This window comes from Quercus lobata, chromosome 7, assembly GCF_001633185.2.
Source record: "Quercus lobata isolate SW786 chromosome 7, ValleyOak3.0 Primary Assembly, whole genome shotgun sequence".
Lineage (NCBI taxonomy): Eukaryota > Viridiplantae > Streptophyta > Magnoliopsida > Fagales > Fagaceae > Quercus > Quercus lobata.
The window spans coordinates 23,069,913-23,094,128 of NC_044910.1; the positions used below are offsets into that span (position 1 = coordinate 23,069,913).

The following is a 24,216-nucleotide window of genomic DNA, read 5'->3' on the forward strand; positions in this document are numbered from 1 at the left end:
AATGGGTGGAAGCTGAACCGTTAGCAAATATCACACAACAGAATGTAAAAAATTTCGTGTGGAAGAACATTGTGTGTAGATTTGGAGTGCCAAAGGTATTGGTGTCTGATAACGGACGACAATTTGACAATGCACTCTTCAGGGACTTTTGCATATACTTTGGAATTCAAAACCATTATTCCTCACCTGCAAACCCCCAAGCCAACGGCCAAGCTGAAGTTGCAAACCGATCCTTGTTGAAAATCATCAAGACTCGGTTTGAGGGGGCAAATGGAGTATGGCCAGACGAGTTACCAAGAGTTCTATGGGCGTACAAGATCACAGTGAGAACCCCTACGGGGGAGACTCCTTTCAAGCTAGCCTATGGAAGCAATGCAGTCATACTTGTAGAAGTACATATGGTCAATCACAAGGTGATGATGTATCAAGACAAGGATAATGAGGAGCAACTCCGTTTGAACCTCGATCTGATAGACGAGGTAAGGGCAGATGCAGAACACAGGGCAGCAAAGTACAAGAACCTCATGGCTAGGCAGTATGATGCAATGGTGAAGCCAAGGTGTTTCAACATAGGAGATCTTGTCCTGAGAAAGGTCTCTTTGTCAACCAAAAACCCAGCACATTGGAAATTAGGCCCAAATTAGAATGACCCTATAGAGTTATCAACTGTAAAAGGCAAGGATCCTACTACTTGGAGGCCCTGGACAGGAGAAAATTGGAACATCCTTGGAATGTGGAGCACTTGAGGAGGTACTATCAGTAAAAGTGAATCTGGATGAAGTATTACTATGGACGAGCTTGGACCTTGTCCGTCTACTTACGTTCTACTTATATTGATGTTGTTTGTGTTTGATACTACTTATGTTTGATGTTGTTTGTGTTTGATACTACTACCTTATTATTTATTATGTTGTATCATGATTATGGATGAAGTTATGAAGTTTGTACTTATTAAATAAAAATTCATTAGTATGCATGTGCCTTATCTGTAAACGATATTTATATTATGTACAACATGTTGTGTGGATTTTAAATCTCCATGCTATTTTCGTCCAAGCTAACCCACAAGGGGACTGAAAGATTCAAGACGAATAAATTCCTGGACGCAGAGATGTAACATCTAAATTTTCCTGAGTAAAACAAGGAAAAAACTTAGGTACACTCGTCCAACTCATGGACAAGGAAAAGCCTTATAGAGCATTTTCGTCCAATTTAAAGGCGAGAATCAAAAGCCAACTGAAACAATCCAACCTCTGGACGAGAGAAAAGTTAGGCAAAATAAATTGGATAGTATGTAGAATCAGCTTGTAAGTCTTGAGACGAATAAAGCTGAACAAAAATACTACCTGCAAAGACAAGTTAGACTAACAAATAATATGAGGAATATATATATTTTTGCCATGGACGAGCCAAAGCTGGAGTTGATATAAATAACAGCATAACAGCACTCATCCATACAGAGAAAATAAACCTTCATTCATTTAAAGGGTGGACATCTTACGTTCAAAAGCCCTTGTTAAGTCAAAAAACTGAAATGATTGTTTAAAAACCCCGTCCTAAAACCATGGACGAGGCAAGTGTACTTTGGTTACATAAAAAGGTCCCAAAGCAGAGGACCAAACAAAAACCAAATAAAAGGAAAACAAACACAAAGATTGTTTAAGTGTGAAAGTCCCGTCCTTAAGAAGAGAGGGCATTGGCATTGGGGTCGTCTTGGGGTGGCTGAGTGCTGGCATCGTCCTCCACATTGACGTCATCGGAATCGGTCTAAATAAGAGAACTGGTAGTAGCAGCAAGGTTAAGTTTGATTGAGCTAAAGTCAACTTCAAGGAAGTTCTCAATAGCATCCATTCTGAAGTCCTCAAAACCAGTTGCATAATTACGATCCAGGGCATCCGTGTACACTTTGGACGACTTGAATTCAGCCACAGCGTCCTCTTTTGCCTTGGAGAGACGAGCACTTAGCTTGTCGTTCATCTTTTGCAAATGGTCAATACGAGTATCTTTCTCCAGTGCATTAGTCCTTAGCTCCTCGATCAACTTTTTATGCTAAGTGACTTCCTCCTTAGCTTTTGCAACAGCCCCAGCCCATTTTTTGCAGTCAGCATTCACTTCTTGAATCCTCGTCTCCAACATGATCCTCATCTTGTGCAGTTCTGTTGCCTGTCTGGACGCTGCCATAAACTTTGACATGGCCTATAAATAGGTAAAAAACAAAGGATGGTTAAATGAAGAAAAGTTGTTAAATGAACAAGGACGAGAAAGGAATATTAACATACCTTAAAGAGGTCATGGACGCCAGAGTGCTCAAACTCCTTTAAGCCCATGTTATAACACATGTTTATATCTTCGTCCAAGACAGCCATTTGAAAGCGCTCCCAAGCTGGATCTTCATTTTCAATGATGTTTGTAGAGGGCTGGGACGAGCTAGGCACAGTTGACTTGGACAAAGGAATCTTGGACGGAGGAGTCTTAGACGATGTGGACTCAATCGGAGTGGACGAGTCCACATCAACTATCTGGATGGAAGGTTGAGACTGTGGAGGTTTAGACTTAACCACCTTGGATGAACCGTGCTTCACTCTTTTGTCTCGACGACTGGGGAGCCCTTCTAAATCAATGTTTTCTGGTAAGAACTTACTTTTATCCCCAGCCGTAGGACGAACTTGTACTTGAACATCAGGACGATCCTGGGACTGAGCTTCAGGACGTTTTCCCTCACCCACAACTTCTTTCCCTTTATTTTCTTTCATTGTTGACATTCCTAAAATGAGATAATAAGCAGATCAGGAATGTATAACATAGAACTTAAAAAAAAAAACAAAAAAACAAAAAACACAATAAAACCCTTAGCTTAAAACTTACTTTTGCACACAGTAACCTCGTGTGCAATAGCTTCGTCTGATGGCTCAGGACCCAAACCCCACTTGGCAAGACGTCTAAGAGTGACAAGAGAACGAAAGCTCCTGTCTGTGTGAAGACGACCCCTGTGGACGCGGTCACAATGAAATTTGCTTAAAGATGAACGCTTGGCAGCTACAACACAATGAGTAAACAAAGGTTAGAAATTGTAAACAGATCAAATAGAAAGAGAAAGATAAACAAGGGGAAGGGACGTACCTTCTGGACGAAGGTTCCCTAAGTCCCCAGTATAAAGAGGAAAGGGATCCCTGCCAACGTCCACAGGGTTCCCTGCCCAGAATCCAGAGACAAAGATGAATTCCATCTTCCATTTTCTATCAGGCGAAGCTAGGGACTTGATTAACCTACAATCATTCCCCCTAACAGTGAACTGGTAAAAACCCTCAGACTGACTTATTTCGAAAGGTTTATAACAATAAAGGAACTCGTCCACAGTGAGAGGATGATCCCCACCAAATACTTCCCTCCACAAAATTTGCATAGAGATAACTAATCTCCACGCATTAGGATTAAATTGACAGACACCTAAACCTAACTTGACCAACAACTCTCTAGCAAAGGCATTTAATGGAAACCTAAGGCCACCCAGGAAATAAGCTTCATAGACGCCTATTCCAAAGCGAGGATCATAACACCACTCTCCATGGACGGGCAGCCTTGGGTTAAACTCGTCCGGAATTTGATACCAAGATTTAAGATTATTCAGTCTTTGTTCATCCGTCTTAGAATGAACGCCTACTGCACAACTAAAGACGGTCTCCTCCTCGTCTGTCGGATTAGACGAAGGGACGCTGGACAGGGAGCCAACTTGAGAGCTAGAAGCTCTCTTAAGTTGCTCCTGGACGACTTCAATAGGAAACCCAGGGGCCCCAGAAGAATAATTCTCGTCTATACTTCCTCCACTAACGTCACTAGTACTGCTAGAATTAGACCTATCACTACTGTCCTCATAATACTCGTCTATAGCCTTATCAAGGCTATCAGAAGACAAAGAAGCAACTGACATTTTTGACAAAAGAAACTCAGAACCTAAAGACGGAGAGAAGAAGAATACCTGGCTCTGGACGGAAGAGGACTCTAAACACAGGTAAACTCCTAGACGAGGCTCTAGATGATGGATGTGAAGCAAGAAAATTTCTGAAATGAGAAGGGTTAAGGGAGGCATTCCACTATTTATTGGATACTGACCTGGGCATTTAAAACGACATACGAAAATGACCTCGGAAAACTAAATCGACGAGATCAGTCACCAATAAAAAAATAACACGCGGCGCATTGATTTATTAACCAGTTATATACGTCCAAGGACGTGTTGGTAGCTCACCCAACTCGTTGGACGACCCACATGGACAAGGGGGCAACTGATGGTGTCACAAAAAACATCAACTCCTGAACTCGTCCATATGGCTCGTCCAATGAAAGACCAGCTAGGGCGAACCAGACAAGCGAAGTGATCGTCCCAAGCGTGGGCTAACCTCGTCCGTCTTTGGACGGACGAGATCCCATGGGAAGCTTATCCATCCTTAATCATTTGGACAAGGACGAGCCGTCCTAGATAGTCTCGTCCGTCCTTAATGAAAGATGGACGAGTTCACTGGATTAAACTACTAAGTGCCAAATTCTCCATTAACCACTATGGAACGAGCCGTCTAACTGAGGTAACTTTCATAGCGGTTATGGAAGTTACCCCCAATTCTCCGAACTCCTCGACATTAGGAACGGTTATTAAACAGATAACCGTTCCACACATACTATATAAGGATTCTTCGATGAGAAGGTAAGTCATTCATACATTTTTATTCAAGAAATAACTCCCTTCTTATAGAGAATTCCAAGTTCGCCATCGGAGGAATTTTAGCCAGTCCCTACTGGTCTCCTCTGATTCAGTGTTCTTGTTTACAGGATACAGCCTAAAGATCATCAGCGCTCGAGACTTATCAACCTACTGATATCCAAGGAACTATCAATATTTTTGAACCAAATTGCATATATCAACAATGTTGAATAATCTAAAAGCATTTTTGGGATTTAAAGCTTAACTAAAATGACAAGTTCCGTTGTTAGCTCACAAAATCTACTTTTCAATTCTTGCAATTAAAAGTCTATCGCAATTGTAAATATGCCAATTTTAAAATGATATTCTATTATTAAATCTTCATCTTTACAATGGTATCTACCTCGAGTTTTAGTGTAATTAGTGTAGACACTACATTTTATACCCCTTACAACTCGAACCCTCATTCCCCAATGATGGTAGTACTTTAAAGCCCAAGGTTGGTTTAGGGCCCAATTAGATGAAAATTGACTTGAGGAAAGTATTTGTGGAAAATATAACTTATTTTTGGAAAAGAAAGGCCGTGGGAAACTCTAAGTGTGCGCACGCATACACGCGTATGCGTACACACACTCAAGCCATGTTTACGCATGCTTATTGCATGCACGGGCATGCATACACAACTAGGGTTCCAGAAACTATGTGAGGAAAACTTTTTCTGCATTAAACTTGATTTGGAACGAATCCTACATCGTCTGGGAGCCGCCCCAAACCCCTATTTTTCAACTATATAAAGCCATAAAAGGCACTTTTTCAAGAAAGGATAAAAACGGTGGAAAAACACATAAGATTGACTAGAAAATAGTGAATCAAATGGGGAGTTTTTCACAAAACCTCCCCAAGCCAAGTTTTGTTTGATTAAAATTTTTTCTAGTCTTGATCTTTGAGTTCTAAAGTTTGCTAACCCATGTTGATTTGGTTGTGAATAGATTGATTGAGGGAACAATAAAAATCAAGCTCTAAAGAGTTCTAGTGTTAAGGTAAAGGTTCTAACTTTGCCTCTTCACTTTTCTTTGTTTTCTTGTGCATATATATGTGTTTATGTGTTTATAACATACCTATATAGTCTAGGTTTATTTTTTGTTCATGTTATAAAGCATGTTAGGTTGGTTGCTCTTTGGTTTGGTAGTTTTCTTTCTGTTTGCTGGGTTTTGCGTTCTAGGAGTGTATGCGTGCGCATGCTGTGTGCATGCTCGTGATGTATGTACGCATACAGTTGGGCTGTTCATGCATGATCTATGTATGTGCACGCACATTTGTGCCTAGAAACCCTAATTCTTTTTTGTTTGTTCTTCTTTTGTTTTCTTTATGTGTTTTAGTCTCTATTTAACTTAGTTTACCTTTTTTAAGTCTCTGTTTCTTTGTTTTGGTTTTTCTTTGTTTGTTTTATCTCTTTGATGATTATTAGGGTTTTAGATTGTTTGAATACCATGAACATGCATTGATGCATAGGTGTTGTGATATAATGAGCCAAGTCATGCACAGGGGTGTAGCCAAGAATAAATACTTGGGGGGGCCGAGTTATAATAGAGATATACTAAATATAATTTTTAAGTCTATTGGATACAAAATTATCAACTTTCATATATCATCATATACTTGAACATTAATAAACATGAAAAATTGTCTAGTTCAATATAGACATACAAAAAAGAACATTCACATCAAATCATGCTTGACGACGATTTTTCATGGAATAAAATTCATCCATTATCATCTCTACAATGAAATTCCCTGCAATTTCCTTCTCTATATAAACTATCATATTATCTGCCAAAAGCTCATCCTCCATTCTATTGGGAAGTCTTGTTTTCAACAACTTCATAGCTGAGAAAGCTCGTTCTGTAGTTGCTGTAGAAACTAGAAGGGTCAACACAAGATGAATAAGTCTATCAATCAAAAAATAGATTTTAGACTTTCCTGAAATTTTTAATCCCCTACATAGCTCAGAAATTGTACTCATATTCTGAAAATCTGGATGTTTTATCACATCAAGCTCATAATGTTGCAATTGAGACTCCAAAAGTTCTTGTTCTTGTTCTTGTTCAATGAAATCTTGAGGATAATATTTCTTAACCAAATTGCATATATCAACAATTTTGAATAATCTAAAAGTATCCTTGGGATTTAAAGCTGAACTAAGAATGACAAGTTCCGTTGTTAGCTTACAAAATCTACTTTTCAATTCTTGCAATTGAAAGTCTATTGCAACTGTAAATATGCCAATTCTAAAATGATGTTCCATTGTTAAATCTTCATCTTGACGACGATATCTACCTCGAGCTTTAGTGTAACGAGCATTCATATCAAGAATATCAATTTCATGTTGCTCACAAAATGATATAACTCTAGCAAGTAAAGGCTCCCATCCATCATCTCTCAACTTTTGAATAAGTGATTTTGTAGTTGAAACTAAATGCATGACATTTAAAAGGTCTTGAGAATGTTGTTGCAAAGCTTGACAAAGCATATTAGTAATTCCCATCATCTCTTTCATCAAATGCAAGATTAAAATAAATTCAAATGATGTTAATACCTGATAAGCTCCCTTGGCATCACCACGTTGTTTATAGTTAGCCCCTTCCTCAGAAATAGTGTTGATAACTTTGCAAGTAGCATCAAACATTTTAATCAAACTACAAATAGATTGAAAATGAGATCCCCACCTAGTATCTCCAACTCGTTGCAAAGTACCAATCTGGTTTGCACCTCTTCCAGTCTCAATTTCATTAGAAGCAATCATATTCTCAACTTGTTCTGCTTGAGCATGTTGCAATTCATCATTACGCTTACTAGAACCAACAACAATATTGATAATATTAACCAAATGATCAAAGAACTGATGAACATCTTTTACTTCTCTAGATGTTGTAACTAGAGCTAATTGCAACCTATGAGCCATGCAATGTACATAATAAGCATATGGACAATCTTTAAGAAAAAGAGCTTGTAATTCATTCCATTCACCACACATGTTACTAGCCCCATCATATCCTTGATCTTGAATATTTTCAATGTGGAGGTTGTAATGAGAAAGGACAGCACATATCTCATTCTTTAAAGTTAATGCAGTAATGTCTCTAACATGCACAACATGAAAGAAACGCTCCATAATGAAACCTTCTTTATCAACAAACCTCAAAATGATGGTCATTTGCTCTCTCTTCGACTCATCTCGAGCCTCATCAACTAGAATGCAAAATTTTGCATCCCCAATTTCTTCACGAATAGCATTTCACACTTTACTAGCTAGAATATGCAAAATCTCATTTTGAATTGTGGGTGACGTATATTTGGCATTACGTGAAGCATTTTCCAAGACAACTCTAGCTACATTTTCATTGAAAGTTGATGTGTGTTTTATCAATTCAATAAAGTTACCTTGATTTTTTGAATCAAGACTTTTATCATGACCTCTAAAAGCACAAGCTTGGAATGCTAGCCATTGAGCACACTCTATTGAGGTCTTGAGCCGCAATCAATTATTCTCCATTTCTTTTGATGTTTATTTCTCAACTAGTTTGTCAATATGTCCTGAATAATTTAATAGATCCTCACAACATTTCTCAACAATTTTATGTGGTGTATTAGGTTCTTTCCCCTCATGACCAATTAAAGAACAATTCATCCCATCCTTCACCTTTTTCCAATTATTAAAACCTTTTTCAGTGAATGCATCTGATCCAGGACGACCTGTTGGTTTCTTACGAAAAAGGTAGCAAGGTAGACAATAGATTGAATCTGTTGAAGGTGAGTATTCCAACCAATTTGAATGTGAATCAAACCACGAAGATTGAAAACTACGGCGATGATTTTTCGGTCCTTTGTATGGATACTTTATGTCTCTAGGTTGATATGGACCGGCTATGAGATAAGCACGTCGAATTTCATCTTGTTCATTGGCAGGGAATTCATATATTTGTTTACGTGATCCTGAATCACAGTCTATCCCTTTAGATTCAATTGTTGAACATTTGGAGAGACGCTCGTTGGGCATTGAAGTATCAACATTTGTTTCTAAAGAAGTCCTAAGTTCTGAATGACTAATATCTTTTTTCTTAAAGAATGCATCAATTGTTTGTCGTTTGCGCTCATTGTTTGACACCTAATTTCAATCCAAAAAAAAAAAAATCAATTCAACTAAATAAACAAATGCACTCGTAGTTAAGTAATGACTAATGACCTTTTAGGATAAAAAAACTAAATAAACAAATCACTCAAAAGCATAAACAAACAACATAAACCAAATACCTAGACTCTGACTCACGGCCCACTACTCCAATTTCCTTCCATAGATCTTTTTTTTTTTTTTTTTTTTTTTTTTTAATTTACTTACACAATGACAATGCAGGTCGGCAAGCCCCACTCGGCCCCCACTCAAGGGACAAGAGTCACAAGACAATTAGACAAACAACACAAAACAAAAGCCAAAAGGGAAAAGGCTGGCCGCTGGTCTTAGTGGTATGAGTCTCAGAGTCAATGCAAATAATAAAGAATAGAATAACAAGTAACAACAAACACAAAAAGACAAAAGACAAAAGACAAAATATAAATTGCCAGCAAAGGGAAATCACTTTAATCACATACTAACATACACATATTTCATATTTGATATTTTCATATTTCTATTCAAGTATCACTGTATCAATATTTAGTTCAGCTTCAGCACTTCAGTAGTAGAGAAAAAGGGAGAGAAGTCAAGTAAAGAATGAATGAGATACCTTGAGAAGGCAGTGGCGTCTCAGTGAGCTAGTGGAGGCAGCGGCGTCATAGTGAGCTGGCGGGGTTTCTGAGGCTGTGAGGCAGTTAGGCTGACTCAGGCAGAGGCGTGAACTAAGAAGCAAGAAGGTAAAAAACTAAGCAGGGGCGTAAGGCAAAGCAGAGGGGTGAGGTGAGGCATGATAAGCATGAATGAAGATTGTTCATTTGTTCTCTCTTTTAGATTGTTCAGATGGTGAGGATTGAATGCCTTTTGTTTGTGTTTAATTAGGTATCTTAGATTTTGGTTTAGGCTGGGCTGAAAGTGTTATGGTTTAGAAAAGAATAACTTGTTTCAGTTGTTTGCTTAGGGAATTGGGGCTGGCTAGTGGGGCTGGATGTGGGCCAAGTTTTCTGGTGGGGCTTGAAGTTGTATTGGATTATAAGTCTAGAACTCTAGAAAAATTTTTGAGAAAAATATGGGGGGCCGGATCTTAAATTTTGGGGGGGCCAATGTAATTTTTTTTACATAGTTTAGTGGAAATTTGAAAATTTTTGGGGGGCCATGGCCCCCCCAAGGAGCCAAATGGCTCTGCCCCTTGTCATGCATAATCACATGAATATGCATTTAATTTCAAAAATGAGTATGATATAGTTGATGAACATGAATATGTTTGGTTTAGTCCCATGATTTTTTAATGTTTAGATGTGTTATCTAGATCTACCTTGTGATGTTTCTGCCCTTGGTAATATATGCTTAATGCCATGATAGATGAATGCTAGGCTTGGGATGATTATGCCATGTTTGTTTGCTTTTAGATGCATGTTAGAGTGTGTGTGAGTTAGAATAACATATTAAATATGCCTTTAATGATATTAAGATTTGGAACACAATAAGTGGAAGCCGACCTACAGGTTGGGTAGGGTTGAGTGCCTAACACCTTTCCATTCCCATACCTAAACTCCGAACACATGTTCTAGTAAAGATCAGTCCTTCCACGAAGGACGCTATATTTATAATTCCTAGACCTAAATTAGGTGGCAACTCCATTTACACCCCTTTACCATGGTCTATCCTAGGCCAAGGCGTATTCACCCAAAAGGAAGTGTGGTGCGGGTGCTTGCGCCCACAACTAGCATTCATATAAGGAATATCAATTTCATGTTGTTCATAAAATGATATAACACTAGCAAGTAAAGGCTCCCATTCATTATTTCTCAACTTATGAATAAGTGATTTTGTGGTTGAAACTAAATACATGGCATTTTAAAGGTCATGAGAATGTTGTTGTAAAGTTTGACAAAGGATATTAATAATTCTCATTATATCTTTCATTTAATGCAAGATTAAAATAAACTCAAATGATATTAATACATGATAGGCTCCCTCGACATCGCCATGTTGTTTATAGTTAGCCCCTTCCTCATAGATAGTGTTGATAAATTTGCAAGTGCATCAATCATTTTTATCAAACTACAAATAGATTGAAAATAAGATCTCCACCTAGTTTCTCTAGCTCGTTGCAAAGTACCAATTTGGTTTACTCCTCTTCTTGTCTTAATTTCATTAGAAGCGATCATATTCTCAACTAGTTCCATTTGAGCATATTGTAATCCATCATTACGCTTACTAGAACCAACCACAATATTAATAATATTAGTCAAAGAATTAATGAATAACTTTTACTTCTCTAGATGCTGTAACTAGAGCTAATTGCAACCTTTGAGCCATGCAATGTATATAATAAGCATATGAGAAATTTTTAAGGAACAAAGCTTGTAATCCATTCCATTCACCACACATATTACTAGCTCCATCATATCCTTTACCTCGATTATTTTAATGTGAAGGTTGTAAAGAGAAATAACAAATATCTTCTTCTTTAAGATCAATGCAGTAAGATCTGTACCGTATACAACATGAAAGAAATATTCATTAATGAAACCTTCTTTATCAACAAACCACAAAATAATGGTCATTTGCTCTCTCTTCGACTCATCCCAAGCTTCATCAACTAGAATGCAAAATTTTGCACTCCCAATTTCTTTACGAATAGCATTTTGCACTTTACTAGCAAGAATATGCAAGATCTCCTTTTAATTTTGGGTGATGTATATTTGGCATTCCATGGAGCATTTTCTAAAACAACTTTAGCTACTTTGTCATTGAAAGTTGATGTGTGTTTTATCAATTTAATAAATTTACCTCTATTTTTTGAGTCAAGGCTTTCATCTTGACCTCTAAAAGCAAAAACTGGGAATGCCAGCCATCGAGCACACTATGAAAGGTCTTGAGCCGCAATCGATTATTCTCTATTTATTTTGATGTTTGTTTCTCAACTAGCTTGTCAATATGTCGTGAATAATTCTTTAGATCCTCACAACATTTCACAACAATTTTATGTGGTGAATTTGGATCTTTCCCCTCATGACCAATTAAAAGATAATTCATTCCATCATTCACATTTTCCAATTATTAGAACCTTTTATAGTGAATGCATCCGATCTAGGACAACATGTTGGTTTCTTACCAAAAATGTAGCAAGGCGGACAATAAATTGCATCCTTTGAAGGTGAGTATTCCAACCAATTCGAATGTGATTCAAACCATGAAGCTTGAAACTATGATGATGATTATTTGGGAATTTGAATGAGTACTCTATATCTTTAGGTTAATATAGATTGTCTATGAGATAAGCAAGTTAGATTTCATCTTGTTTGTTGATGTGATCCTACATCACTGTCTATCTCTTCAGATTGAATTCTTAAAAATTTGGAGGGACGCTCATCGGGCATTGAAGTATCAATATTTATTTCTATAGATGTCCTAAGATCTAAATGACTAATATCTTTTTTCTAAAATAATGCTTCAATTGTTTATCATTTGCTCATTATTTGTCACCTAATTTCAAACCCCAATAAAAAATTAACTCAAAAAATGATAACTAACTTGGGAGAGAGATATAATAAATTATCATATAAAATTCATTCTTACATGAATTATAAATACACCTTTAATCAAATAATGATCCTTTAGGACAATAAAAAAAATTAACGGAAAAGTTTACTTTACATCATATTTTTTTATGTAAGTTTATATCAATTTGTTGTGTCTTATGACATGGCTTGCGCGAGGGTGCTAGTGAATTAATGAGCTTACCCAGTTGGCTTGTGCAATGAGGCGGCATCCAAGTCAATAATGTGTTATCCTCTCAGCCAATCAACCACAGCTACCCTAATACTTGTATCCAAATGGGCCAAACAGAGGGAACCGCATGCTGGTGGGAAAAAGTATTTAAAGCATATCCACTTCAAGCATGTACTTTTTGCTCTGCTCTACTCTGCATAGCTGAAGGAGAAGGTACTCTATTGTGATTTTCTCTTGAAGGAGAAGGAACTCTATTGTAATTTGCTTTTTAAGAAGAATGTACTCTGTTGTATACTGCTCCGAATGAAGAAGCTGCTCCCGGCACCTGTTGAAAGGGAAGCTGACTGATACCCATTGAAAAATGGGCTGATTTAGATTTAGTTTGGTCGGTGTGATTCTATTAGATTAGTGGTTTAGGTTTCAATTGAAGAAATACTCTGGTTACAGAGGTAATGTATAGTGAAAATGTGATTATTTAGTTGTGTAAATATGGTTCTTTAATTATGCAAAATGTTGTCATTCTATGTATGACATGTTATTACTTGTAAGAGAAATCGTTGTATGGTTATTTAGTTTTGCAAAATATGGTCACTTAGTTATGGTAAATGTTGTAATTCTTTGTATGAGTTGTTGTTACTTGTATGAGAAATTGTTGTCTATACATTTAGTTTTGCAAAAAATGTGGTCATTTAGTTAAGGTTAATGTGGTAATTCTAAGTCTGAGATGTTGTGAAACAAATGTTGTTTCTTATATCGTTCATATTGGTCTTCCTACCCCTTCTACATCGGACTTGTATGGTTAATGTTGGTCATTCTTTATATGGACATCCTTTGTGTGGATTGCATACAAATATTCCATTATAGATTTTGGCAATTCATATGTTATTTATAATGGTTGAACCTGTGAATGCAATTTTGTTTACTTATGTTGGAGTTGAGAAATTTAACAATACATGGACATATATTTGTGAAGGTTAAATTTGAATTTTGCTGAATAATGTGGACATTGCTTATATGACCCCTGATTTGTATAGTGGTATGCGCTTGTAATTATAGAATGTGAAATTGAAGAGACTGTTATTACCTTGTTATTTGATTTCCAAGTTTGTGTGCATGGTGAAATGGAAATTGATATGCAAATTATTGTTAATGAGGTTGTGGCAACGGAATTCCATACACCTGTAAATAATGTTATTGAGGAAACAATTGAGGACGAGGATAATGTTGATTTCATCCCAGCAGAGGGGATGGAATTTGATTCAGCTGATCACATAATAAATTTCTACATTAGGTAATCATACATGAAAGGGTTTGCACGAACATTGAGAACTTTAAGGAATGATGAAACTGGTAATATACATTAACCTAGCCTGTAATAGAGGGAGGTCATACGGTGTTGAGGAAGATGATGGACACGTGCACAGGACTTCAAGAACAAGGTGTCCTACCCATATCACTACTATATTAAACAGAAATCGAAAATGGAGGTTGAAGACAATTGTGCTGACTCACAATCATGATGTCTAACTAATCAAAAGTAGGTAAGAGATCAAAACAATTCTACCTTGGAAACAATGTCTTCACAAAGTGCAAAGATGGATACCACAATACCTACAAATATAGATCATCTCTTCAAGATTCACCACAATCCACAAACAATCTCATGCTTTCAATCATATATTCCTCCAAAAATATATGAAAAACTAAGGAGCATGTGAATATTAGGTTTTAGATAGTTGAGAAAATCAACAAAAGACACTAAGATTGATTGATTAATTAAGAGTTAACAAATAACAATATTAAAGGATGATGAATGTTTTTGAGCTAGAGAGGAAGGAAAAAAAAAAACTCACCAAATTCCAATTCTAAAATCTGGCAATTGCAATGGCAATAAAAGTGAACCACTGTGCAATTGTGTTGAGTCTGTAGATTGCGTGAGAAGAAAAAAATAGGTTAGATTTTTTTTTTTTTTTTTTTTTTTCCTTTTCCAAACTGTGGGGAGGCATGAGATTAATGAGACTTATGTTTTATTTGAGTTGGGATTTAGGGTTGAGCTGGTAGTGCTTTAGAGAAGATAAAAAAAAAGTAACGTAGCTTTCTTGAGATTGGGAATGAAGTAGATAAAGTGAAGTTTTGTTTTGAAATATTTAGGTAATATAATGGGCCAAATTTTTTTATTTTATTTGAGTACAATAGATGTCTATTAGACTAAGAGAAGTCTTGCGAATAATATGGGGGCTAGATATTTATTTTTGAGGGGCCCATGTCTTTTTTCTTTTTTCTTTTTAGTGAAAGAGACGATTTCATAAACTAAGAAAGAACTACAGAAGCAAGACACAGCCTATTAAAACCCAGACCAATAGTGTCTTGTTCAAAGAAAACAGAGGCGTCCACAGGCGGACTATCAAAAGTTCTAAAATCTAAGTCTTGATCAGCACCTAACCTTGCAAGAGCATCAGCACATTGATTCGACTGGCAAAAGCAGTGTCTAAATTGCACCTATTGGAACTTAGTGATCAGCATCCTACAATCATCCAAAATGGGAGAAATCACATCATTTACATAACCCGACTTGCAAAAATTTCCACAATGGATTTAGCATCCATTTCAACAATAAGAGAGGGGATGTTCAGATTACTACACATGAATAACCCATCCCTTAAGCCCCATAATTCAGCCACAAAGCTATTCGTGGTCCCTATATGCCTTGAAAATCCGGAAATCCATTCCCCATGACTGTCACGTACAACTCCACCACAACCAGCCAACCCCATATTGCCTGAAGCACACCCATCCGTATTAAGCTTAATCCATCCCTCAGGAGGCTTCTCCCACCGACAAGTGACTACCACCCTTGGCACGGGGCACCTTGGAGAGCTAACACAGTACATGAACTCAATGCACATATTCTCAATTTCAGAGGAAAGCTTTAGATTCTGAGCTTTGCCAGAGAACACCGCCTAGTTTCTACTTTTCCAAAACATCCAAACTGCAAAAGAAAAGAGAATACTCCAATGATTTCTACCATACATCGCCCTGCTACCCCTACTCCCATTCACACTTAACCACTCTTGAAGGTTATTGCCCCAAAAGGATTGATTCATGTAACTAACTCCCAATTGCAACCAGATAGCTCTAACCCGAGCACAATCTCGAAGAGCATGCAGTACCGACCCCCTTTCTTCTTGACAAATAGGACATAGATCATCATTCCCAAGACCCCTCCTAGCCAGGCAGCCCTTGACACCAATGCTGTCATGCATACATCTCCAAATAAAAGTTTTTATTCTAGGTAAACTGTTCAGCTTCCAAATCCACCCCATAGATAAGGCAGGCACCAGATTAGAGTTATCAACTAAATTATAAGCACTTTTAACATCAAAACCACCTCTAGTACTACCTGCCCAAACTAACCTGTCAGCCCCTCTGCTTGTGATCGACACCGGTGTAGCTTGAATCAAAATTTTAATTTCCACAGGCAACACAAAAGGAATACGATCCCAATCCCAGCCCGAATCAGACAAAACATCCTTAACCTCAAGTAATTCAGCTTCACGGGTTAGAGGGCCTAGGATCTTATGATGAATGGGACCCCCTTTGATCCAATTCCCAAACCAGAAACTTTGATTGCTGTCTCTGCCCACCAGCCACATACTACCTTTGTTGAAAACCTCCCTTCCTCTCTTCATAGCAGACCAAACCTGAGAGCACAGAAGACGATCAACATTGATAGCACTTGCTCTCCTGCCAATACAATATTTCTGTTTCAAAACCCTTGTCCAAAGCATGTCTTGCTCTGTGTGCAATCTCCAATTCAACTTTGCAAGGAGCGCAGTATTCCTCCCTCTTACCGTTTGAAGACCAAGGCCTCCTTCCTCCTTAGTTCTAGTAACTTTTTGCCATCCAACCCAGTGCATCTTTTTTTTATTCTCCGTAGTACCCCACAAAAATTTTCGGTTCACCTTATCTATACCATCCAAGACTCTACCCGGAAGGGCAGCACACTGCATTACATAGGAAGGAATAGCCGCTAAAGATACTTGGATAAGCATTGCATGCCCTGCCAATGAGAGCAAATTTGTTTTCCAACCCGCTAGTTTTTGTTTTACTCTATTAAGAATAAAATTATACTCTCGAGAAGACATACCCGGCTGTCTAATGGGAATACCCAAATATTTTCCTAGGTAGGAAGTAGGGGCGAAACCCAGAATATCACAGAAGGCCTCCCTATCATCCAAATCAACATTGGAAGAAAATAAAACTCTTGACTTAGCTTCACTTACTGTTTGCCCAGACATCTTGCAAAACTCATCTAGAACATCTCTGATGGCGCAGCAATTAATATTATCTACTTTAGCAAAGAGCACCAAATCATCCGCAAACATCAAGTGGGAGACTGAAGGGCCTCTTTGAGAAACTTTGATCAGCTTCCAAAGCTTGGCGCTACATTTTTCCTCAATGAGCTGCCCAAGAAAATCCATGCATAGAATGAAGAGATAGGGAGAAAGAGAATCACCTTGCCTTAGCCCTCTAGACGGGTATATCGGATCCAATGCTTCCCCATTAAAAACAATCGAAGTAGAGACCGTCGTCACACAACTCATGATGGTTTCAATCAGATCAGTAGGCATATTGACTCTAATAAGCATATCTCGAATGAAACTCCACTCCAATTTATCATACGCCTTCTCAAGATCAATCTTTAAAGCCATATAACCAACCTTCCCCCTTTTTTTGCCAAGGGAATGGATGACCTCTTAAGCTATTATGGCATTATCAATACCCTTTCTACCTGGAATGAATGCCGATTGGCACGGAGAAATGAGTTTGTCCAAATACGGTCTCAACCTGGCAACAATAATCTTCGATACAATTTTATACACCGTGTTACACAGGCTGATGGGTCTGTAGTTACTGAGCGTCTCCGGGCCTTGAATCTTAGGAATGAGTGCAATATGTGTAGTATTAAGATAATCCGGAACTCTCCTATCAGGAAAAACTTTTTTAACTTCATTAATAACTGAACTACCCACAGTTGGCCAGAACCTTTGAAAAAACCCCGCATGAAGCCCATCCAGCCCAGGAGCCTTAAAGGCTTTTAAAGACCATAATGCAGCCTTTATTTCCTCCTCCGACACCTCTCCATTAATACAATCTTTTTCCTCCTCCGAAAGTCTAGCCTGCCAAGGAGAAATCCTAGGGGGAAGGGCCGGAACACTAGAGAAGGAAGTAGTATAAATATCACAGTACCCATTCTTCACAAAATCTTTGACATCCTCCTCCTGGTAAAGCCACTCACCCATCGAATCTTTGATAGACAAAATTTTATTTCTCTTTCTTCTCACCAAAGTAGAGACATGATAAAAAGCCGTATTCCTATCCCCCTGCATCATCCAATTCACTCTAGATTTTAACGCCCAAATTTCCTCTTCCTAATTCCGAATAGTATCAAGGTCCCTAAGAAGGTCATTCTCTAGGTTGAGAAGAAAAACTGAGGGACGCACAGCCAAAGCTCTCTGAATGCCATTTAATCTAGCCATGATGTTCTTTTTTCTATAAAAAACGTTTCCAAACTACTCCTTATTCCACCTGGTTGCCTCTTTAGAGAATGCCTCAATAGCCTGCGCCAACCCTATACACTGTCTCCAGGCATGGGTAACAACAGAAGGAAAAGTGCAATTAGACAGCCAACAAGTTTGAAATTTAAATAATTTCCTCCTATTCTCTTGAAATCTGGGCTACAATTCCATAAGAATAGGAGCGTGATCAGAGTGGCACCTTGTGAGGTGGACCACTCGAGCCTTAGGGTACATCAAACACCATTGAGAATTCACAAAAAATCTATCAATTCTCTCCTTAATAAGAGCCTGCACCTCCCATCTATTCGTCCAAGTAAAACGCGGACCCGAAAAACCTATGTCAATCATACTACAAGCATCCAAACACTCCTTAAACTGAAGAGCTCTACTAACACTCAACCCCCTTCCACCAAATTTATCACCCTTCATTAATGGCTCATTAAAATCTCCTGTCCTTACCCATGGCATCTCATGAAATTCAGCCATCATCTTAAGATTACTCCATAATACCTGTCTTTCAGCACACCTGGGGCTAGCATAAATCGCAGATAACAACCAGTTAAGGTTTGAGGATCGTACCTTGACAATCACATGGATTTCTTGTTCCGTATTTGCTAACTGGGATATATCCACTCTATCTTCATTCCACAGCAGCCATAACCCACCCGCGAAACCAATTATGTCGGTGTGAATGACTCTATCAAACGGCAGCTCATCCGTAATCTCCTTCGCCCTGACTCCACCAACCCGAGTCTCCATCACTATTAAAATAGCTGGGTCATGAATGTGGACCAACTCTCTAACATGATTTTTAAAGGCGGGCTTTCGCGCACCTCTACAGTTCCAGACAATTATATTCATAAGGAAATATAACCAAGGATAAAACAAAAATTCAACAAGAAGTAGGTGCTTTACCACCACCTTCAAGGACCATCCCAGAATCATCCATGCAATCATCAGAACTATGCTCATTCCCAGCAGCTCCAATGGCCATATCCTTCACGGGTTACTCAATCCCTTCCACACGGTGACCACCAGATTGAAGCAGACCATCCTCATCCCTGCAACAGACCATGGTAGAGTCATCTTCCAAGATTTCCTCCTCCATTGATTGGACCAGCCCCATCCCCAAAACGGAGGCGCAACGGATTCCGGTCAACACAATCCCCAAAACCTTCACCATCATGCTTCGGCTCTTCAAAATTTGTGGACTGGACCTTAATACTTGCTCCCTAATCTGAACTTCCAATGGTGGTCGCACGATTAGGCACAGCTGTGAAGAGGAGAGGTAGAGACTTGTTGGCGACTTGAACATCAGGGGAGCCTACACTACTGTCAAATACACTAGTCATAACCCTTGACCGAGCTAATGCCTTTTTTCCCTTCACTGAAACTTGTGGGCTAGGCTTAGTAACCAATTTAGTCTTCTCCGTCCTAGTAACATTCTTCCCATTCTCAACCCGTTTTGGGCTTAAGCTAGAAAAACTTAGGCCCTTTAATTCTTTAAAACCATCCAATTCTGTGGTACTACCAGCACCTTAGGCCCTAAAACTCACCTTAGGAGGAGACATTTTTCTTTTGATCTCCCTAGAAGGCCCAACCGAAACATCCTTCGTAAAACCATCTCTTTGCCACTGAACATTTTCAAAATTTCGGCGTGGCTGTGGTCCCACATTAGATTGTTGATTTTTGGCTCCATTCACCCTGCACTTAACCACAATCCACGGGCCATACGTTCTATCATGTACATGCTCCTCATCGCTGCCCTGTACGTTATCATGCACGATTCCACTGGGTCCTTCGCCTACCTTGTCAGTACTAACCCCATGAAGAATGCATGATTAAGTACTATTCTTCTCCGGTTCCATCACCACCGTCTCCTTTGGTGGCACATCATGGCGGACTGAGTACGGGCAGCTTTCCTGCTTATGGCCCAACTTCCACAATCAAAACACAACTTCTGGATGCCTTCATAGCACACTGGTTACTCAATCTTTCCCATCTTAATGGCTGTGACTAAAGGCTTTGTAACGTCAACTTGTACACACAGTCTAGCGTACCTTCCTCTAGCCTCCAACGCGGTATGAGTGTCTACCCTTGACACATTACCAATGGCTTTCCAGATTAGGTAGAGTCCTTCAACATTGTAGTACTCTATTGGTAACCCATTGAGTCTAATCCAGATTGCTATCGAGGACACATTCGCCAACTCCAGTTTAAAATCCGGTAACCATGGCCGTATGGACAAGAAGTGACCGCCGATAAACCAAGGACCCTTCTGCAAAATCGTCTCAAAGTCTTCTTTAAGAGATAGTCGAGTGAGGAAGAAGCCATAGCCTAAGTCCACACAGTCAAGTCTGCCTGCTGGCTTCCAAAGGGCCAGGAGTCTTGTCTGGATATAGTTGAACCCAATAGACCTTCCATACACCTTAACAATCAACGCCCTTGCCCACGGGTTTCTTATTTTCTGTTTGAGCTCTCTCAGAAATTTTACAGCAACTAGTCCTTCCCTCAGAGTCTTTACTTCGTCATCTGATTCTTCGTCATCCTCCATGAGGTCTTCAAAGTTAAAAGCCTGAGTGTAGGCACCAGGAATCTCACCCACCACCTTATCCTTAAAAGACGTAGCTCGACTCCACCTACCTTGGGGCTGGTTTGGAGGTGATGGTCTTGAGTCACTGCTCTCGCGAAAGCCTGCATGATTCACATTTTTAACCTTCTTGTTGCTGCGGGCCAGTTCCTCCTGTTCTTCACGCGAAAGGGAGAGAGAGGAAGAGCTACGTCTTTTTTCTATGTACACTAGAGGAAAAATTAAAAAAAAAAAAAAAAAAAATAGCCATGTGGCTTCGCCCCAATTTATAGGTATTACAGTTTACAACTTTTCTCAAACTATAATTTTCCAACTGACATATTTTGACTATATAAAATGAATGGATATCATATGGTATCGAATTTGGTACTATTAATAGTTGTTAGTATTATTAGTTTTTGCTAGTGTAAGAGTTGTGTTACTGACTGTACTATTATAAGAGTCACCTATAAGAGTTCTTTATTTGGATTAATGATTGTACTATGTATTTGTTAGTGTAATTGGATTTTTTTAGGTGATGGACTTGCAAAATCCCTTCTTCTTGGACATTTTATAGGAGGAGGAACAAGGTTTTTGCAATGATTTTTTGATAGTCACTTCACATTCAAACGTAAATTTTCATCAATCTCCACCCTACGCTGAAATGGGATAATCTACACCCCACATTGAAACAAGATCAATTACCTATTAAGAAAGGTCAACAGAGAAATAACTTCAACGTAGAAGAAGGCATTAAGGTAGTGTCGGTGAGGCTCTATGTTAGCTCAGATGTCATGATCTTAATTGACCAAAAACACGACATTTTGGAATAGAATTTGGTCCAATTTCCACAATGACAATAACTTTAACTACTCAAATAACTTTTTAAATAGCTGGTAGTCAAAGATTCAGCGGGAGACCAACAAGTTTTGTCAATTCTTGGCCCAAATTAAGAATTAGAATGAAAGTGGAAAAATTAAACATGACAATACATATCTATTCAGCATTTGTTATGTATTATACATTAATGTAGTAAAATTTTTAATGCACTCATTATTTTCAATTTGTTAATTTTGTAGATTGATGATGCAAATACTATGTATAAAAGTAGAAGGAAACCTCGTTTCAATTGGAATATTGTTGGAATATTTTAGGGTATGAAGCTGGATGATTGAATCTAAGAAATAATGTGAAGGTCTATGCAAGACATCTAGTCACAACATCCTATCCTACATTTCCAGGGTCATTAAATCTAGATGAAGATAGTGATGAAATAAATTCATTTGTAGACTTGGAGAGACCAATAGGCAAGAAGGTCAAAAAGAAGAAATTGAAGAAAAGAAAAACTAGCGATGATGTGGTCCCAAGACTTTCCTCCCCATTGGATGAAATTAAGAAATAAAGGAGGAGAATGTATGATGAGAAAAATGAAAGTATATGTATTGCACTGGAAGAACAACGAAATCTAATGCATATTGAATCAAAAGAAAAAAGAGAGTTAATTGATATCAAGGAAGAAAAGAATAAATTAGAAAAGGTGAAAGTGGAAGACGAAATTATTAAGAAAGATATAAGTAACATGGATTTTGAGCAAAAAGAACATATTTGTCCACGCCATTTGGAAATATTGAAAAGGATCAATTCTAAATTGACATAATACTTAAATGTTATTAGTAATATCTAATTATGTAATTTTTGCATAGTACATGGATGCTACCACATGGTTGTTCAAGATAACTTGATGTTAGATATTTATCTTGTATTACCTACTTTTGTTGAGAATGTGATTGTTCAAGGATTAGTCTAATCATGTTAGATATTTTTTTGTAGTATTTACTTGTGCAATGATACTAGCATATGGTTTTTCAAAATAATGTAATATTATGTATGCGATTTTATTGGCTCTATTAATTGGCTAAAAGGAATGTGAATGTTAGTATTTGATAAGAATGTGTTCCTAATTACTTTTAGCTAAGATGAAATTTGATGAAGATGTACGCTAATTTGTTGTTATAGTTATTTGTGTTGTTGCTCTGAATGTGTGATGTGGTCTCATAGGCTTCATATTTGAGATTGATAGAAACAATTGAGCATAAGAAAGACAAAAACAATTTTAAAGCTCAAACAATTGATTTTAGGATTACACATACTGCATGATATTTGAAATTTCATAATATAGAAAGGATGGATTGCTTCTCTTTATTGTTTAATACATCCATATTTTCATTACTTGTATTTTCTTAATATAAAGTGAAAGTGGCCATAGTACATAGAGAAGTAAGGATTTACTAGATCGGTATTTCTATGTCTTATCTATTAATAATTTTTCCCATGTATTATTTTTCTTTTTAATTAGTAAGCAAATGGAAGCTCTAATCTATAATGATGGAAATTCGCACAACCTTAAATTTATTACCAATTAGTAAAGCTACTATCAAGCATTAAATATAATTTGTCATTGGCCAAGTATTGCAAGATTTATTTGGTACCAATTCAATATAGATTGATTTCCAATGTGATCATGCTTGTGGAGAATTAAAATTGAAACCAGTTATTATCTTTTTTTGTGGGCTCAGCTTTTTGTTGGATTTATTGACACCAAACAACTTAATGGAGGAGATATCAGCTTTTCAAGAAACTAGTTCTTTGGTAGTATTTGTTAAAGTACATTTGATCACATTGTTGCCAAGCAATTTCATATTGGACGCAATGACTGCATACCATTTTATTTTTACTTAAATTCATCTTCTAAATTTTTTGTTGAATAAACAGGGTAGCAATTTATTTCAATTGGTGAAATATGTGACAAAAAAAAAAACATTGAGGTGTCTAGCTATAACACACAAACTCTACTTACCAGGTGGATTTTGTTACAATGAATATTCATAATACATAAATTATAGGGAACAACATTGTGAGAGACCGCCAAAGGTGCCTCTCAAAAAAGAGAGATTTTTGAGTGCTTTTTAGGGCACCTCTCTTTTTGGGTAAGTGATGTGGAGTAGCCACTTATTTTTTTATACAAAAAAAAAGATAAAAAACTAAATACAAAATAAATGACTGAATTGTTCTATTCTCATTGATTGAGTAAAAAAAATACACATTTGGTAAATTGAAAATTACATGGCTTTAGGTCCTAGTTACAAACTACCAAAAATTAAATGGCTTTTTGTCCTAGTTACATTCTACCCAAAATAAAAGTAAAGACAAGGCTTAGATCTATTTATACAAAGACCTAAATTCGGAGGCTAAGTTACGGAATGGGAAGGTGTTAGGCACCCATCCCGCTGTGAGAGACCTCGAAAGTGCCTCTCAAAAAAGGGAGAGATTGATTTTGTGTGCTTTTTAGGGCACCTTTTTTTAAGTAAGTGGTGTGGAGTCGCCACTTATTTTTTATACCAAAAAAAAAAAATACATGACTAAATTGTTCTCTTCATTGATTGAATAAAAAATTACATATTTGAAA

At 37.6% G+C, this 24,216-nt stretch overlaps 2 protein-coding genes across 2 annotated transcripts; both read right to left on the reverse strand.

The window, feature by feature from the left end:
* Positions 1–6,425: 6,425 nt before the first annotated feature.
* LOC115951759 (zinc finger MYM-type protein 1-like) lies at positions 6,426–7,868 on the reverse strand. The gene has a single exon (XM_031068908.1). The coding sequence runs from the start codon at positions 7,866–7,868 to the stop codon at positions 6,426–6,428; it is 1,443 nt and encodes a 480-aa protein (XP_030924768.1).
* Positions 7,869–18,340: 10,472 nt separating this feature from the next.
* LOC115951760 lies at positions 18,341–19,364 on the reverse strand. Its single transcript, XM_031068909.1, has 2 exons — positions 19,192–19,364; positions 18,341–19,016 (listed from the first exon to the last, which is right to left on the reverse strand). Exons 1-2 carry the CDS (start codon positions 19,362–19,364, stop codon positions 18,341–18,343), a joined length of 849 nt encoding a protein of 282 aa, XP_030924769.1.
* Between the last annotated feature and the right edge of the window lie 4,852 nt (positions 19,365–24,216).